The sequence below is a fragment of the Haliaeetus albicilla genome, chromosome 3 (genome assembly GCF_947461875.1).
Source record: "Haliaeetus albicilla chromosome 3, bHalAlb1.1, whole genome shotgun sequence".
Taxonomy (NCBI): domain Eukaryota; kingdom Metazoa; phylum Chordata; class Aves; order Accipitriformes; family Accipitridae; genus Haliaeetus; species Haliaeetus albicilla.
In genome coordinates this window covers 15352400-15368344 of record NC_091485.1, presented here as the reverse complement: position 1 = coordinate 15368344, position 15945 = coordinate 15352400, and the positions used below count along the sequence as shown (strand labels likewise).

The window sequence follows — 15945 nt, the reverse complement described above, 5'->3', positions numbered from 1 at the left end:
TTGTTTAAAGAGGTTCTGCTATGCCATCGACTCAGCAGGTAATTTCAACAGAATCCTTCTCAGGTTTGTACTGAACAAGTTTTGGTCCTTCTAATTGATAGTTTAATGAAAGGAAACCTAAACATAGCAAGTACTTAATGCTATCTTTCTGAATTTCTCCAGAAAAAAGCAATGGCGTAGGATTAGACTTTGTGTTGTTTGCCCTTGATACAAAATTTTTAAATCATATTTGCTGAGTAGTGAGTGCTCATCCAAGAATGCTGTAAAACTGATTAAATGATCAAATATTTGGCATTTCCTCAGCTATGTATGTGTGAAAAACAGACACTTAAATCTCACAGGAAATACTAAATATTATGGAGACAACACTGTGAGTGGTTCTCATTGTTGTTAAAGGGCTGATGCTGATTTCTTTCACAATGGCTACCCCAATTATCTGAGGACTTTAGAATTCTTTCAGAAGTTTTGATTACAGCCAATGGCATCCTAAAGTAGGCCAGGGATAAAAGAGTATCTCACAGTTCGTGAATAATTGAGTAGGCTTCTGTATAACAATGAGGTGCCTTATGAAAGGCAAATGTTTGTGTGCTGTGTGCTCACATCTGCACCTATTTATTCATATTTATAGGTAAATTCATATGCTAATGCTTTTTCAAACACTGAGATACAAACCGTTGGTGTAACAAGGTAGAATGCTGCTGAAATGCAGTGGAACTGTGTATGTTTATACCAGCTTTAAACATAAGTTAAAAAAAAAAAAATCCAAATGCAAGGATGTACCTTGCTGTATGTACATACCATATCAAGATTCCTCTTCAAGCCACTCCATTCTTCAGATCTCTCCTCTCCCTAAAGGTCTGGAAAAAACAGATGCCAATAAATTGCAGCAGTAACAGTCTAAAGGTAAAACTTACAGTTCCCTCCTCTTGCTATTCGCTGTTCCTTAAAAGCAAGGGCTGTTCATTCCTGCAGTCTATGTACTGAAGCCTTTTAATTTCTCCCAATGCTGAAATGTGGGAAAAGGCCTAATAAGGAGCATCGTTAAAGATAACTAGCATTTAGCTCTCTCAGTATCAATGGATACTTTGAAGTGCTCACTAATAAGGGGGTCAAAGCCTCCGTCTTGAATTTTGTCAGTTTAGCTGCAAACCCTCAAACTCACTTCCACGCTGTCCCAGATTGATATGCAGTGAAAAAAAGACTGAAGTTGCCATTTGAGAGACCCTGCTCACTTGTCACTGAAGGAGTTGCTTTGGAGTACGCATTAGATGACCTTCTATCTGGAAAATGTTCTCATCCTTGCAGAAATCTGCCTTGTTGACTTCGCATGTGTAGTTTTCCATTTATTAGGGATACTTCTGATGTCCTGGATGGAACGGATACTTTGCATTATAATGAAATAGGACTGTGCCATATATATTTATAAAAAAAAAAAAAAAAAAAAAAAAACCAGAGCAGAAAAAAATACCAAAAAACCGCCCCAACCTTCAAAAACTTCTCACTCAATTAACACAAAACTTCTGTTACCTTATCACCAGCTGTCCAAAATTCAGGTCATCTGTAAAATGTAGATTCCATGACTGTGCTAAAACTCACCGTCACTGATGATGGGGCCTGTAGGTTGTTCTGTTTTTCTAAAAAGAAGTCTTTGAGGACTGTAAACCATTAAGGACAGATAACAAAAATAAGGAAATCAATAAAAGATTTGAAATGAAGGCAATGGTTTTTACCTTGATAAAGAACTTCTTAGGAAAAGACTTTCCTCAGAGGAAGAGAGATTAGCTGAAAACACACATAGACTAAAATAAAAGCCAGGTCCCAGAAGAGCCAGGAGTACTATTAAAAGCGACACTTTTATTAAATGAATAAATTTGTCCCCTTTGGACAGCTGGTAGTATTGCTTTTAGTAAGAACAAAACAGTATGAATATCCTCTACCTGTGTGTGGAGCTTTTCACACCATAAAGTTGTGAAGAGTTAATATGGGTTAATCAAGAGATAACTGTGGGAGTAGTGCTGTAGCTTTGGTAAAGTAAGTTGCAACACTGCCAAGATGTTATTTGAAGAAAGTATTATATAATAAAGATGGTTTATGATGTCTCACAGTCTAATGCCATTTTTTTCAGGAAATATGATATTGTCTTTGCTTTCCCTCAGGTTAGGTGAAGTAATTTCTGAGATAGGAAGTACAGTTGTACAGTTGCCACTTTACAACCTTGGTAGAAAAAGCCTAAAACTTGTATGCGTTGGAAGAAGTATACTTGCAGAGATTTCATTAAATGCTATGTTTTCTTCCAGAAGTCTTCATAATTAAACATACAGATACTGTTGTCCACTAGTAGGTAGAAAACACTTATTCTGACTGATAACATTAATCTGAGATAATGGCAACAGGATAGTGTCAGTTTTATTACATTAGAATGTGATTAATTAAGCTTAATTATTTTAATGACACTATATTTGCTGCTTATACTTAGTTTAGACCAGCATCACACTGAGGGGAAAACTTCTTTTAGCTCTCTCTTCTCATATTTCCTTGATTTTTTTAATTTTTTTTTTTTTTTGTAATGGGAGATGTGTTTGATCCAAATTAAATACTATTGTACTTCTTGTGTTGTGTCATTAAATTTTGTAGAATTTCTGAAGAAATAAGGCTGTTTTCCACATATGGCCAGTGGAACCATTAACTAGTACTGGGGTTTTTTTGGTTTTCAGTATATCCTTGAAATAATAACATAAAAGTCTGTATGGTATTGTTTATAGAGCTGTGCAAGTACTGAAGAAGAGAATGAAGTAAACTATTTTCATAGATTATAAAACTAGATTAATACCTAATCCCTTACTTGCATAATACAGTCTAGAGGATTATCCTTAATCAGCTTCTCTTTGAACTGCAGATGTATTCTTATTTGATAATTCATTCCTGATTTTAAACTTCTGATTATGGCAATACCATCAGAATGCTTGGTAAATCATCTAATAAAGTACGCTCGTTGCTTAAAAATGCATTTTAAGCAAAATCTAGTGTGTTTCTCATTAAAATGAGAGGATAATACTGTTTTGTGCTTTCTGGAGGATTTTATTTTTCACCACTAGTTTTCAAACTTTAATAATCTGCATAGAATCATAGAATTGTTTAGGTTGGAAAAGACCTTTAAAATCATCGAGTCCAACCATCAACCATGCCCACTAAACCGCTAAACCACATTCTGAAGTGCCTTGTCTACACACTTTTTGAACACCTCCAGGGATGGTGACTCAACCACTTCCCTGGGCAGCCTGTTCCAATACCTGACAATCCTTTCAGTAAAGAAATTTTTCCCAATATCCAATCTAAACCTCCCCCACTGCAACTCGAGGCCATTTCCTATATCTCTGACAGAAGAGACCAGCACCCACCTCACTACAACCTCCTTTCAGGCAGTTGTAGAGAGCGATAAGGTCTCCCCTCAGCCTCCTTTTCTCCAGGATAAACAACCCCAGTTCCCTCAGCCGCTCCTCATAAGACTTGTGCTCCAGGCCCCTCACCAACTTGGTTGCCCTTATTTTTTCCGTAGAGAGTTTGTCATTGAACTAAGTGAGAGAACTAGATGTTGTTGTCCAGTAATTGTCACACTGGTGCTTAGTTCAACCTTGTGTTTTCTTTTCTCTGCATACAAGCTTATACTAACTGCCAGATACGGTGTTGTGTTAAAAGCTGCAATGAATGTTTCTCAATGGTATCAATACCCTCATAGAAATAGAGTGTAAATGTGAAAGCTAGTAATGCGTGGAGTGATTTCTGAAAGTACTTTCTCTAATGACAGCCTTATAATGCTTTTCATTTTCAAAGTCCATGGATTTACTTGCATCTCAGGAATTTTCAAATTTGGCACGCGTGAAAGAAATTGAAGCAAAAAAGTGTACAAAGGACTGACAATATGTATAAATTGACAAATTGGTATTACTTTTGTAGAAATAATGGATGTTGTCAGAATTTTCCAGACTTTCAAAATAAAATATTATCATTTTAAAATTTCTTCCTAAGTCAGTTATGTAACTGAATACATTTGTGATACTGCCCACCTTTAAAGAAAAGCTAATGTAATCCATTGATTTTGTTTGCAGATTTTCAGGCGTTGTTGGTTGGTTTTCAAGAAGGCTTCCAGTAAAGGACCCAGAAGGCTAGAAAAATTTCCAGATGAGAAAGCAGCATATTTCAGGAACTTTCACAAGGTAAGTCATGCCTTTCTCATGAACTGAAGCATTGCATGTTTACCATTCTTCATTGGGAAGAGTGTGTTCTTGGTTTGTCTAGTTTGCAAACAAGACAGTGAGAATCGGGTTGAAAACCTAATCCTGACATTAAAAGCACAGTAAAACGTCTGTAAATCTCAGGGATGCAGGTGAGATACCACACTGTTTTTTCCAGATGAGCACAAAACCCCCAATGTATGTGAAGTGACAGACTGAAGTTTTTTCTTTAAACATTAGTATTTTGGAAATGCGTAAAATTGTCTGCTTAATGAAATGTTTAGCCATTAGTTATTAACTAAGTATGGAACAAGTTCTGAAAATGCTAAATGCCTTGATTGTAATGGTGACACTGGTTGAACATGTAATATTTTTCCCAGAACTCTTCAAGATTTATAAGCTCTGCCACCAGCAGGGATTTTTAAGGGCAAAAATTGAGGATTCATTGAATGAAATTCTCCCTGCTTTCTCTGTCACTATAATTTCTGTGATGGAAGACAAGATATTCAAGCACGGGTTTTTCTTTCTGTCTTGTAAGTTACTGTTATCAGCTCCCCAAGTCACTCAGTAGTCTTCAAGTTAGATAGATAATCTTAAAATAGGGCAGGGCTCTGTGCTTGTACTATTGTCTTCTACCCAGTCACCTTTAGCTTTATGTCATATCAATGTTAGACATTATGTTAAAACTGGCAAGTTGAAACACAAAGACGACTTAACCAAGGTCAGATGGCAAGCAGTGAAAGAGTGTGGTTGTAAGTCTAGATCTCTTGAAGGCAGGTCTAATGCTTTTTATCCTAAAACTACAAATTAGCCTTTAAGTTCCAGTAACCTCTTGGTATCTTTAAATGAAAAATGTATGTGTAATAAATAGCATGCAATTATCCTGTGAATGTTTTCTAAGGAAAAAAGCCCCAGTAATTTCATATTGCCAAAAATCCAAAATTCTGATCTTATATTGGTATCCAGGGTTAGGACTGATGTGTACTAGACTATTGGCACTTTCAGTGATGGACTACAGTGGCAATGTTTACTCCCATGCATAGGAGGCCCACATCGAGCAAAAGTGATTCTTCTCTTCAACATAAATGTCAAAAAAAATGTACTTTCAAAACGTAACTTAATGATGGGTCTTTAAAAGGTTTAATTGGATGGTTTGGGCTGATAGCTGTGGTGGGTTGACCCTGGCTAGATGCCAGGTGCACACCAAAACTGCTCTATCACTCCCCCTCCTCAGCTGGACAGGGGAGAGAAAATAGAACAAAAGCCTTGTGGGTCGAGATAAGGACAGGGAGAGATCACTCACAGTTACTGTCACGGGCAAAACAGACTCGACTGGGGAAATCAGTTTAATTTACTACCAATCAAATCAAAACAAGGATAATAAGAAATAAAACCAACTTTTAAAACACCTTCCCCCCACCCCCCGGTTCCTGGGCGCAGCTTCACTCCCGATTTTCTCTCCCTCCTCCCCTCAGCAGCGCAGAGGGACGGGGGTTGGGGGTTGGGGTCAGCTCCCCACACGTTGTCTCTGCCGCTCCTTCCTCCTCAGGGGGAGGAGGACTCCTCACTTGTCCCCTGCTCCACCGTGGAGTCCCTCCCATGGGAGAGTCCTTCACAAACTTCTCCAATGTGAGTCCTTCTTATGGGCTGCAGTTCTTCATGCACTGCTCCAGCGTGGGTCCCTTCCACGGGCTGCAGTCCTCCAGGCACAGACTGCTCCCGCGTGGGTCCCCCATGGGGTCACAAGTCCTGCCAGAAAACCTGCTCCAGCGTGGGCTCCTCTCTCCACAGATCCGGAGGTCCTGCCAGGACCCTGCTCCAGTGCGGGCGTCCCACGGGGTCACAGCCTCCTTCAGGCATCCCCCTGCTCTGGCGTGGGGTCCTCCCCGGGCTGCAGGTGGAGATCTGCTCCACCGTGTACCTCCCTGGGCTGCAGGGGGACAGCCTGCCTCACCATGGGCTTCCCCATGGGCTGCAGGGGAATCTCTGCTCCGGTGCCTGGAGCACCAACTCCCCCTCCTTCTTCACTGACCTGGGGGTCTGCAGGGCTGTTTCTCTTACATATTCTCACTCCTCGCTCCAGCTACAGTTGCCGCAGCAGGTTTTTCCCCCTTTCTTAAATCTGTTCTCCCAGAGGCAATACCCCCGTTGCTGATGGGCTCGGCCTTGGCCGGCGGTGGGTCCGTCTTGGAGCCAGCTGGCATTGGCTCTGTCGGACATAGGGGAAGCTTCTAGCAGCTTCTCACAGAAGCCACCCCTGTAGCCCCCTTGCTACCAAAGCCTTGCCATGCAAACCCAATACATTCCACCTCTCACTTCTGTGAATCACATATTTAAAAATTATCATTAAAATCCACACTCATCACACAAACTTCACTCACATCAACAGAAAAAGAATTCTCCACACCAAAATCAAAATAACATCATCACAACACCGAATGAAAGTGGACAATTTACACACAGTCCACCTTTTGTCCCTTTCACAATTACAAATGAAATTCCCCACCATCATTCCACTCTTTTCTCTTTAGGTGAGTTCAGTCCATGTTTTGCCCGTTACCTCTCCCAGTTACTACCCTTATCTCGAATTCCTCATACGCCACATTGGGCAACAAAAAAGACTGTTGTGGGTTGACCTTGGCTGGACACCAGGTGCCCACCAAGCTGTTCTGTCACTCCCCTCCTCAGCAGGACGGGGGAAGGAGAAAATAAGATGGAAAAAACTTGTGGGTCAGGATAAAAGCAGTTCAATAAAGCAAAAGCAAAGGCTCTGCGTGGAAACAAAGGAAAACAAAAGATTTATTCTCTACTTCCCATCAGCAGGCAATGTCCAGCCACTTCCTGGGAAGCAGGGTTTCAGTACGTGTAGTGGTTGCCCTGGAAGACAAATGTCATAATAATAAATAACCCCCTTCCTCCTCCTTTCTCTTCACTTTCATCGCTGAGCAGATGTCATACAGTATGGAATATCCCTTTGGACAGTTTGGGCTGGCTGTCCTGGCTATGTCCCCTCCCAAGATCTTGCCCACCCCCAGCGTGCTGGTGATGGGGATGGGTGTTGGAGAGACAGCCTTGATGCTGTGCCAGCACTGCTCAGCAGTAGCCAAAACACTGGTGTGTTATCAACACCTTTCTAGCTACCAACACAGAGCACAGCACTGTGAGGGCTGCTATGGGGAGAATTAACTCCATCTCAGCCAGACCCAGTACAATAGCTGTAGTGATGGCTGAAATCCTGAGGAGATCGCTCATCTATGAAGTTTGTGTGGATTAGCAACAGGGCAGAAGCATGAAAGTGTGGGGCTTTGGGGGGAGCTTTGTGTTGTTGGGTTTTTTAATTTTTTTTGAGCATGTTACTGCCTATAGCATACTTTGTGTGTAAAAGGGCTCAGAAACACAATATGTTGCTTGTCAACTGTCATCTTTGTAGAAAAATCATGTGAAATACAAGAATCGCTTGAGAAGCTAAAAAAATAACATAGGCACAGAATGCAGCTGCATGTTGTAGTATTGATGGAAGCGTGGCCCTTTGCATTTAACACAAGCAAATGGAAGGGGGGGTGCTGTTCTTTTTCATCCCTGTTTTTTCCCTCTTATTCCACTCCTTGGGGGCAGGGAGGGGGAAGAGAAAGAAATGGATACTCTTTCCTATTTAAAAGGATACTGGGCTTCTGGCTGTAGAGAAATAAGAATTGTATCCATTCACTTGGATTATACCTATTTTTCAAATAAAGTCATGAAATCATTTCCAAAGTTATATTATCAGAAAATAGAAACCCTGAGTCTTATCCTCAGGCTTGATTTTTTTTTTTTTTTGTAAAGGATATTTTATTATTTCGTGATGATTATTCTCCTCAATTGCCTCCATTCTGATAAATGAAATAGTGGTGAAGTAGATGTGCGTGAATTGTGAGTAGTCATCGAGCGTGACTATTGAGGGAACAGTGCAGGTCGTTATGGAAGCAAATATAGTTATTTGATTGCTGGTGTTGGATCAAAATGTCTTGATTCTCTTTTATTTTTTTCCTTGAGCTGCTTATTGCTTGGTTGTATTTTGAAGTAGTTTATAATGTATGTTTATTGCTATCCAGAGCAAACTGTTAGCCCTGGTTTGAAATTCTGTTTCCATATTCACTCGCAAAATACAAGGAGGGCATCTGGTGTGCAAAGTTGAAGGGTAACTCTGAACTCTGAGAATCAATGAAAAATTTGATTAAATATTGAAGAAATGAGACCTGGTGGTTTTTAAGGAAGATTAAAATATAAGTTGCAAGCCTGACTCCTTATGAAAGGACAACATGCTTGAAAGGGTGAAAGGCTCTGGTTGCACACTAATATTCATATAACACTATGTACATCAACCCTGAGATCTTTATACCTGTACAGTCTCTTTATAACTAGTAGAAGAAAGAGGGTGGTACAGAGGGGGACTCTGCACGTACTGGGATTCTTCAGGAACTTAGGTCTTTCAGACCTTCTGATCGGTCTAGGTTACCTTGGGAGAAGGTATAGGAGTAGCACATAGTGTTACTAGATTGTACTGTGCGGGTTTTCTAGCTTTCTTACGCAGAGTTACAGGAGAAAATATTCTCTCTCAAGTGGAAACATAACTAAAATTAATACCTCTGATTTATCTGCATTCAAATCAGTATCCAGGATCACAAACAGTACCCTGATATAAGTAACTCATCAAGATCTCCACTCTTCCATGTTTGAGCTCGAAATGTAGCTCAAATCAAATTTCTATTTAAAGCACTTTACCTAGATGGCTATGTATCTCCTATACTTATGTAATAAACCCAGGCACTGGGCAATATGAATTACAGAAGGGCTAAAAAAAAAAAAGAAAAAACAGGACTGGTAGCACAAAGCTAAGAGAATTAAAACCAGGGATTTTCTGGTTTACGTACCCTAAATGAATATTTATTAAGGAGTAAATAAGCTGGCCTCTTTACAAGATAGACTCCCTCCCTCCCCAGTATCCAGCCAATATGTGGTTTTATTTGTTATTCTGTAAATTCTCTAATGCTGTTGTGCATTGCTTTGGTGGGGGTTTTTTTAGTAATTTTCTTATTATAAATAACAGTAATGGCATTAGTCCTTATAGACAAGTGTCTCCTGACAGTAACAGTGACTATTACATTCATTAGTTTAAACATGACTTCATCTGATCATTCCAGTTTCTGGTATCAAATTAAAACTCCTCATTACTGTAAATTTAGATCATTACACCCTTGCACGGGTAAGTTACAGCTGAGCTGTACTGTTTTCCCTTGAACATTCATTTGTAGAGGTTGTGCAGAACAGCTGTCTGCTCCCATTGCTCCCTCCAAAGAGGGCGTAAAGTGACAATAGCTCTGCACCCATCCCAAGCTTGGGTATGTTCTTGGTGGCTGTTCCTACGCCACAGCTTTACCAACTTAAAAGAGGGCGTAAATAGCAAGCTTTCTCCTTTTTGTAAAAGCAGGTTGTCCTGGTTTCAGCTGGGATGTAGTTAACTGTCTTCCTAGTAGCTGGTACAGTGCTGTGTTTTAAGTTCAGTATGTGAAGAATGTTGATAACACTGATGTTTTCAGTTGTTGCTCAGTAGTGTTTAGACTATAGTCAAGGATTTTTCAGCTTCTCATGCCCAGCCAGGGCACCTGACCCAAACTGGCCAACAGTGTATTCCATACCATGGGACGTCCCATCCAGTTTAGGAACTGGGAAGTGGGGGGCAGGGATTCACCGCTCGGGGACTGGCTGGGTGTCGGTCGGCGGGTGGTGAGCAATTGCCCTGCGCATCATTTGTACATTTCAATCCTTTTATTACTACTGTTGTCATTTTATTAGTGTTATCATTATCATTATTAGCTTCTTCTTTTCTGTTCTATTAAATCGTTCTTATCTCAACCCAGGAGTTTGACTTCTTTTCCTGATTTTCTCCCCCATCCCACTGGATGGGGGGGAAGTGAGTGAGCGGCTGCGTGGTGCTTAGTTGCTGGCTGGGCTTAAACCACGACACAGGTATAAAGTATGTAAAAAGCGAAATTCTTTCAGGCTTTGGAGGCGTACCGATCAGACAGTACCAGTGCCTGTGACCCATTTAGGAGAGGCTTGCTGGAGCTTTACAGGAAGTCAGCATGGCTAAGTAGCAACCTGAAGGTTACTAGAAATGAGAGATCAAACTTCAAAACATGAAGTGTATCCAAATAAACCAGAAAGCATTACACAGTTGGCCAATTAATTGTTAAAGCAGAATTAGAAAGATCAAAGTAGAGCTTGAAGAGCAACTAACCAGAAGAGCTAAGACTGGTTATAAATACAGATTCTGACCCATCAGGAGCAAAAAGCTTGCCAAAGACCCCATGCATCCAAATGACAGACTATAAAGGAAATGTGCAAGAAAGAGAGTCAAAATGAGCACATTTGCATTGGGGTTTTCTGTACAGCAAACTGGCATGCTGTGCTGTGGGTATGCAAGGTTTCTGCAGATACGTCTCTGTATCATAAACTTGATCATAGATACTTCAACTCCAGCTACACAGAATGGTCACTAGGAAGTAGGGAGAACATATTCACTCAAGAGCCCAAAGGGAACTTAAGGATGACAGCTGAATTACTAATGGTAGTCTATAAACTCCAAAATGGAAACCAATAGGCGTGGATTCTTCCATTCCTTGTAAAATCTCCAGTTCCATTAATGCATGCTTCTCTTTCACTAATAAGGTAAATAACCTTCACACAAGGTGAAGGTGTTGTGAGCTGGGTCTGTCCCTGACAAGATGTAGCTGTCTTGGAGCAAGAGAAGCTTGAATCTGTTGCTGCTGGCGTGCTGACCCTTCAAATAAATAAATACGCGATGTCTGACATAGAGTTCAAGACTTAGTGATTTAATCCCCCCCATATGAGAGATTGTTGTGTTAGAATTGTGTCAACAACAGCTAACTCTTAAGTCTTCGAGTTTTGTGTTAGCAAGATTAAAGTAGGATAAGATTTTTAGATTTTTTTTGTTACTTGTTTTTTCTGTTATGTTCGATTATGATGTGCTTTATATAAATCCGCAAATGCAAAATAAAATAAATTGGAAAACATTTTAGCAATGACTTCTGATAGTCAAAAATATATATGGAACAGGTGGTCTTAAGCACATGTTATATAATATGTGTCCACAAAAATAAATAATAATCAAGAAGAAGAATAGCAGTAGCCTTCTAACTGTAATCTACTAAATTAAATCTGTGGCCAGGGCCACACAAGGGGAGCTACATTACACTTTTTCTTTAACTGCTTGATTGTCCTGAAGAAACTTGTGGAATGCTAAATGCTAGTTTCAGAAAATGGTGATTTATGTAATGCAATCCCAGTGATTTATGGCAAGTTCTTATATCAGCTACAGCGGTTTCTTGAACAGTTCTTGGCAATAAGATCTCCTGTGCACATGCATGCGCAAGTACACACCTAGAGTTTCTGTGGTGTGTTCATAGTCCTGTTTTGTAAGAGGAAGGAGAGGACAGGTTCTTTTTGTGTTTAAAAACTTGGTATGCAGGAACAGTAAGAAATTTATTGTTCTACAGCAGAGTTGCTAGTCTCTAACTGAGATGGCCTTAAACCATGAGGTCATTATTCACTTCAAAATATTTCAGGATAAGTGAATTCCTGATAACTTTGAAAAACACTAGATTTTGCCACAGTCATCTATGTGCTAGCCCATACTGTTCTCAAATGTAACTACAACTCTAAAATGAAAAGTAAAAATGTTTACATGTGGTAGCATTATTATAATCCTTATAAGCACTTCTCTCTGTTTCTACTTAGTTACCTTGGGTTGTTTGGGTTTTTTTCCTCGGTGTTCTCTGGCCACTGCCAGGTTGCCTAAATAAAGATTCATATTGCTAAAGAAATGTGAACTAGCCTACTATTTATTCTAGTTTAGTCCAAGAGTTCTGCTTTATTTGGAGTATTTCAGCCTCTTGTGTTGCTCATGTTCACTACAAATCAGAAGTTATGTAAGTCTCCTTATGGACCTCTATATTCTGAGATGCTACTATTGTTGATTCTTGATATTGCATTGCTTCTCTGATGCAAAGGCATTCGCAAAAGGAAGTTGGATAAACATCTATCAAAATGTAATTGTTAGGCTTGAGTTCTTGCACTTTTTGTGATAAGATATATTATAATGCTTGATTTGCATGCAAATCTGAATATTATTTTAATTCCCCTTCCTTGCTTTTTTTTTTGTTTGTTTTGGTATAATGTTTATGCTTTCTGTTTTTTAAAATCTCAGATTCAAATCTGTCTGGTTTTGCTATGTTGACCATTCTGCTTCCACTGTTTGTTAGTTGATCTAAACTTCCTTATTAAGTATTTGTTTTCTCATCTGGTTAAATTCACTCAAAAATTCATATTAGATGAAAGCTAAATACGAGTACCTTATGAAGATCTGGTCACATTCACAGATACTGGATTTTTACTTTGAGAACAGTCCCAAAGTTAGACCATTTTGTCCTTTTCCTCTTCTCCCCTTATCATTTGTTCTTTAAAAGTGTGTTCATATTTTATTGCCCAGAACTTTCAGAAAATTTCAAAATAGTGGTCTCAATGTAGTATTTTCTTAGGAGCCCAGTGAATGTGTGTGTGCGTGTTTAAGTACATTAGTTTTGAAAAATAATTTGCAAAGTTTTATCTGCAAAGAATTGAGAATTTAAGAGTTACTTTTTGTAAGTCTTTGCTCTTTGAGGTTGAAAGAGGTGCCCAAATGTACTTTGTGTGGTTTTTACACCCCTGTTTTGCTGAGTCTTCCAAACCAGAGAGAACTAAATTTTCCTGAAAATCCTTGGTTTTCCCCATTTTGACATGTAATTCTCTTCAAATATTTGTTTACAGCACTTTCAAGTAATATTTTGTCTTCTAGCAAAACCATCTAGTTGGCTTGGGAAGGTTACAAAGGACATTGCCTTCATGGGCAGCTATTACTCAGCTGACAAGATTAAAATGAACCCTATTTAAATGAATAACCATTAGTAAAATTATTCAGTTCTGTACACCAAACAATAAGATTTGCAGTAATTATCAGATCCTTCTTAAAATATGGAAGTATCTGAACAACGTAATTGTTCAAAGCAAGCATTCTATGCACCAAAAGCAAATTGCAGGAATAGTTGGAGCTGTGCTGGTAGTAAAGCTGTTAATAGAGTCTGAGCACATCAAGGGGCAGCATGCAAACTAATAAAACAAAATCTCTTTCAACAAAGATTGTATTAAGGTAATATCATCTTTGTTCCTTAACAATGGAGTGAGGAAATCTATGAGCATGCTGACAAGACTTTGGGCTCCTACAAGCATGGACCTAAAATGCTTAAATGACACTACACATCTCTCCCTCTGTAGGTCTCTACTCATCCTTGTAAACCTTGAAGGCACAGAGTATTAATTAGAAGTGTCAATTCACAGGGTAGGTGAAGAAGTGGTGCCAATGGATGGCTTTGAATTCCTTAGCAGTGGCATCAGCGGCTGAATCTAAGTATCAAGGAGGGAATAAATGATGGGAAAAGTAAAGATAATAAGATACTCTCTTAGTCTCTACTAGTAACACAAAGCAACTCCCAGACATGTTAGTGGTTGTTCTTACATGAAGATCCGTGTACACTTACTACAGCAAATTCGTAGTAGTACTTGAGTGTGTGCACAGTTTTGCAGCAAAAGGGACACTCTTAAAAATCAGCTCTTTAAATAGGAGCCTGTATTCCCATTCTATTAAGTTTTAAAACAAGCTGGAAGACTGAACTCTTTACTGTAAAAAATATTATCAGATGGGAGAGGAACTTTTAAACATTTCAACAGGAGGGAGGGGAAAAAAAAAAAAAAGAAAGAATTTTATAATGTAAAACTTCCAAAATTTCATTGACACATAGAACAATTCAGGTTGGAAGGGGCCTCTGGAGTCCATCTAGTTCAATCTCCTGCTCAAAACAGCATCAGACAGATCACGTTGCTCATGGCCATGTCCAGCTGGGTTTTGAATGTCTTCAGAGATGGAGGCTCCGTGACCTCTACAAAACTAAACATGAAGTCCTGCACCTGAGACCTAATAGCCAAAACAGCAAACGAGACTTTTCAGCTCCGCTGAAAAGGCCCCGAGGGTCCTGCTGGGCAGTGCGGTGAGCCTGAGCCAGCCGTGTGCCCTGGCAGCAAGGCAGGCAAACCACGTCCTGGACTGCCTCAGCAGGAGTATGGGCAGCGGACTGAGGACTCTCAACGAGGAAGGCTTCTCCCTACTGAGTGCTTGTTAAGCCATACCTGGAATATTGTGTCCAGTTCTGGTCCCCTGGCTGCTCTATTCAAGAGAGACACTGAAAAAACTGAGAGGGTCCAGCAGTGGGCCAGTAAGGAAATTAGAGGTTGGAGAACCTGACGTATGAGGAAAGGTTGAAGGAGCTGGGTTTGCACTAGTGATGAGAGAAGGCCCGGGGGACATCTAATCACAGCCTTCCAGTTTTGATGAGGTGGCTGAGGTGAGAAACGGAGGTGCTGTCTTAAGGATGCGCACAGAAAGGACAAGAGGCAATGGGCAGAGGTTGCTTCAGGGTAAATTAGCTGGGTATAAAGAGAAAAAAAATAATTAGCCATGGGAACCACTAAAAGTCAGAGCAGGCTGACCAGAGAGGTCAGTATTTCCTCACTGGAAATCCTGAAGACCTAGCTTGGCAGAGCCCCCTGTAACCTAATCTAAGGCCCTGCTTTCAAGGTTGGACCAGATGATCTCCATGGTCCCTTCCAACCTAGACTTCTCTGTGAACTATGAAGTATGTGTCTTAAAGTTGCTACAAGCTCTTGATATATCCCTGTGCTGCATCTATTGTGTCAAACTTGTCCTGCCCTCTCCCGAGTATATTTCAGTTATTTCTAGTGATGGAAAAAATATACCTAATCTTCCTAGTGTCTCTTAAATCAGTCTCAAGAGAGCTTTTCTTTGAACTACTTTAGTGTTACTGCTTTACCGTAGAGAAGACGATGGTCTGTGTGTCAGTTATGTATATTCTGTTTTTGCCATGAAAATCTAGCCATGTTTTGGCAAAGTTTAAAGCCTTTGCAAACCTGTATTTTGTGCATGTTTGTTAGAAACGCTTCTGACTTTGACAGCTAAAATGTCTCTTGTCATCTGTAAAGCTTTGTATATGATGGAAATTCAGATAATTTTCTCTCCTGAGTAATGAAATGTGTTCCCTCCAGTTCTTTCAGGGCTAAAGCCTGACATTCACTCTAATAGCTACTTGTCATTTCTGAAGACTAGTGCGGGGTCAGGTGTTTGAGATGAGATCATGGAGCCATTCTCTGTATGTATATCCTCTGGCATTTAGGTAACATGGACAGGAAAATTGTTGAATTAAAACTTAGAGAAGAAAAAGACCAAATGTTAGACCATGGGAGGAAAATAAAGGAATAAATGCTCCGTCACTCTATGAAAGCACCTTATCAATTAGATATCTGGGAGAAACACCAAGACCTTCTGGCAGACAGAAAGCTGGCTGTTCAAGAAGTTGATATGAGAAATCCTATGGGGAAGAATGGGATGGGAAGATGGTGAAGAAAGTGCATATTATTGAGAGTAGACTGAAATGCATTTTATTTGACTTTGCACAAAACCAAGGAGACTGGTACAGAAATAAAAATCTGACAATCAGAGGGAGGTGGACAAGGAAGCAATGAGGATGGATGTAGATTGTCTCTTCAG

General features: G+C 39.9%; 1 protein-coding gene across 2 annotated transcripts in view; it reads left to right on the top strand.

Moving 5' to 3' along the window:
- Nucleotides 1-15945, top strand: part of DOK6 (docking protein 6) — a 264826-nt gene that overhangs the window by 94750 nt on the left and 154131 nt on the right. For both annotated transcript variants that reach the window (XM_069778881.1, XM_069778882.1), the window contains exon 2: nt 4107-4214. In XM_069778881.1, coding sequence (XP_069634982.1) covers nt 4107-4214 — 108 coding nt within the window. The remainder of the gene's footprint in view (nt 1-4106; nt 4215-15945) is intronic.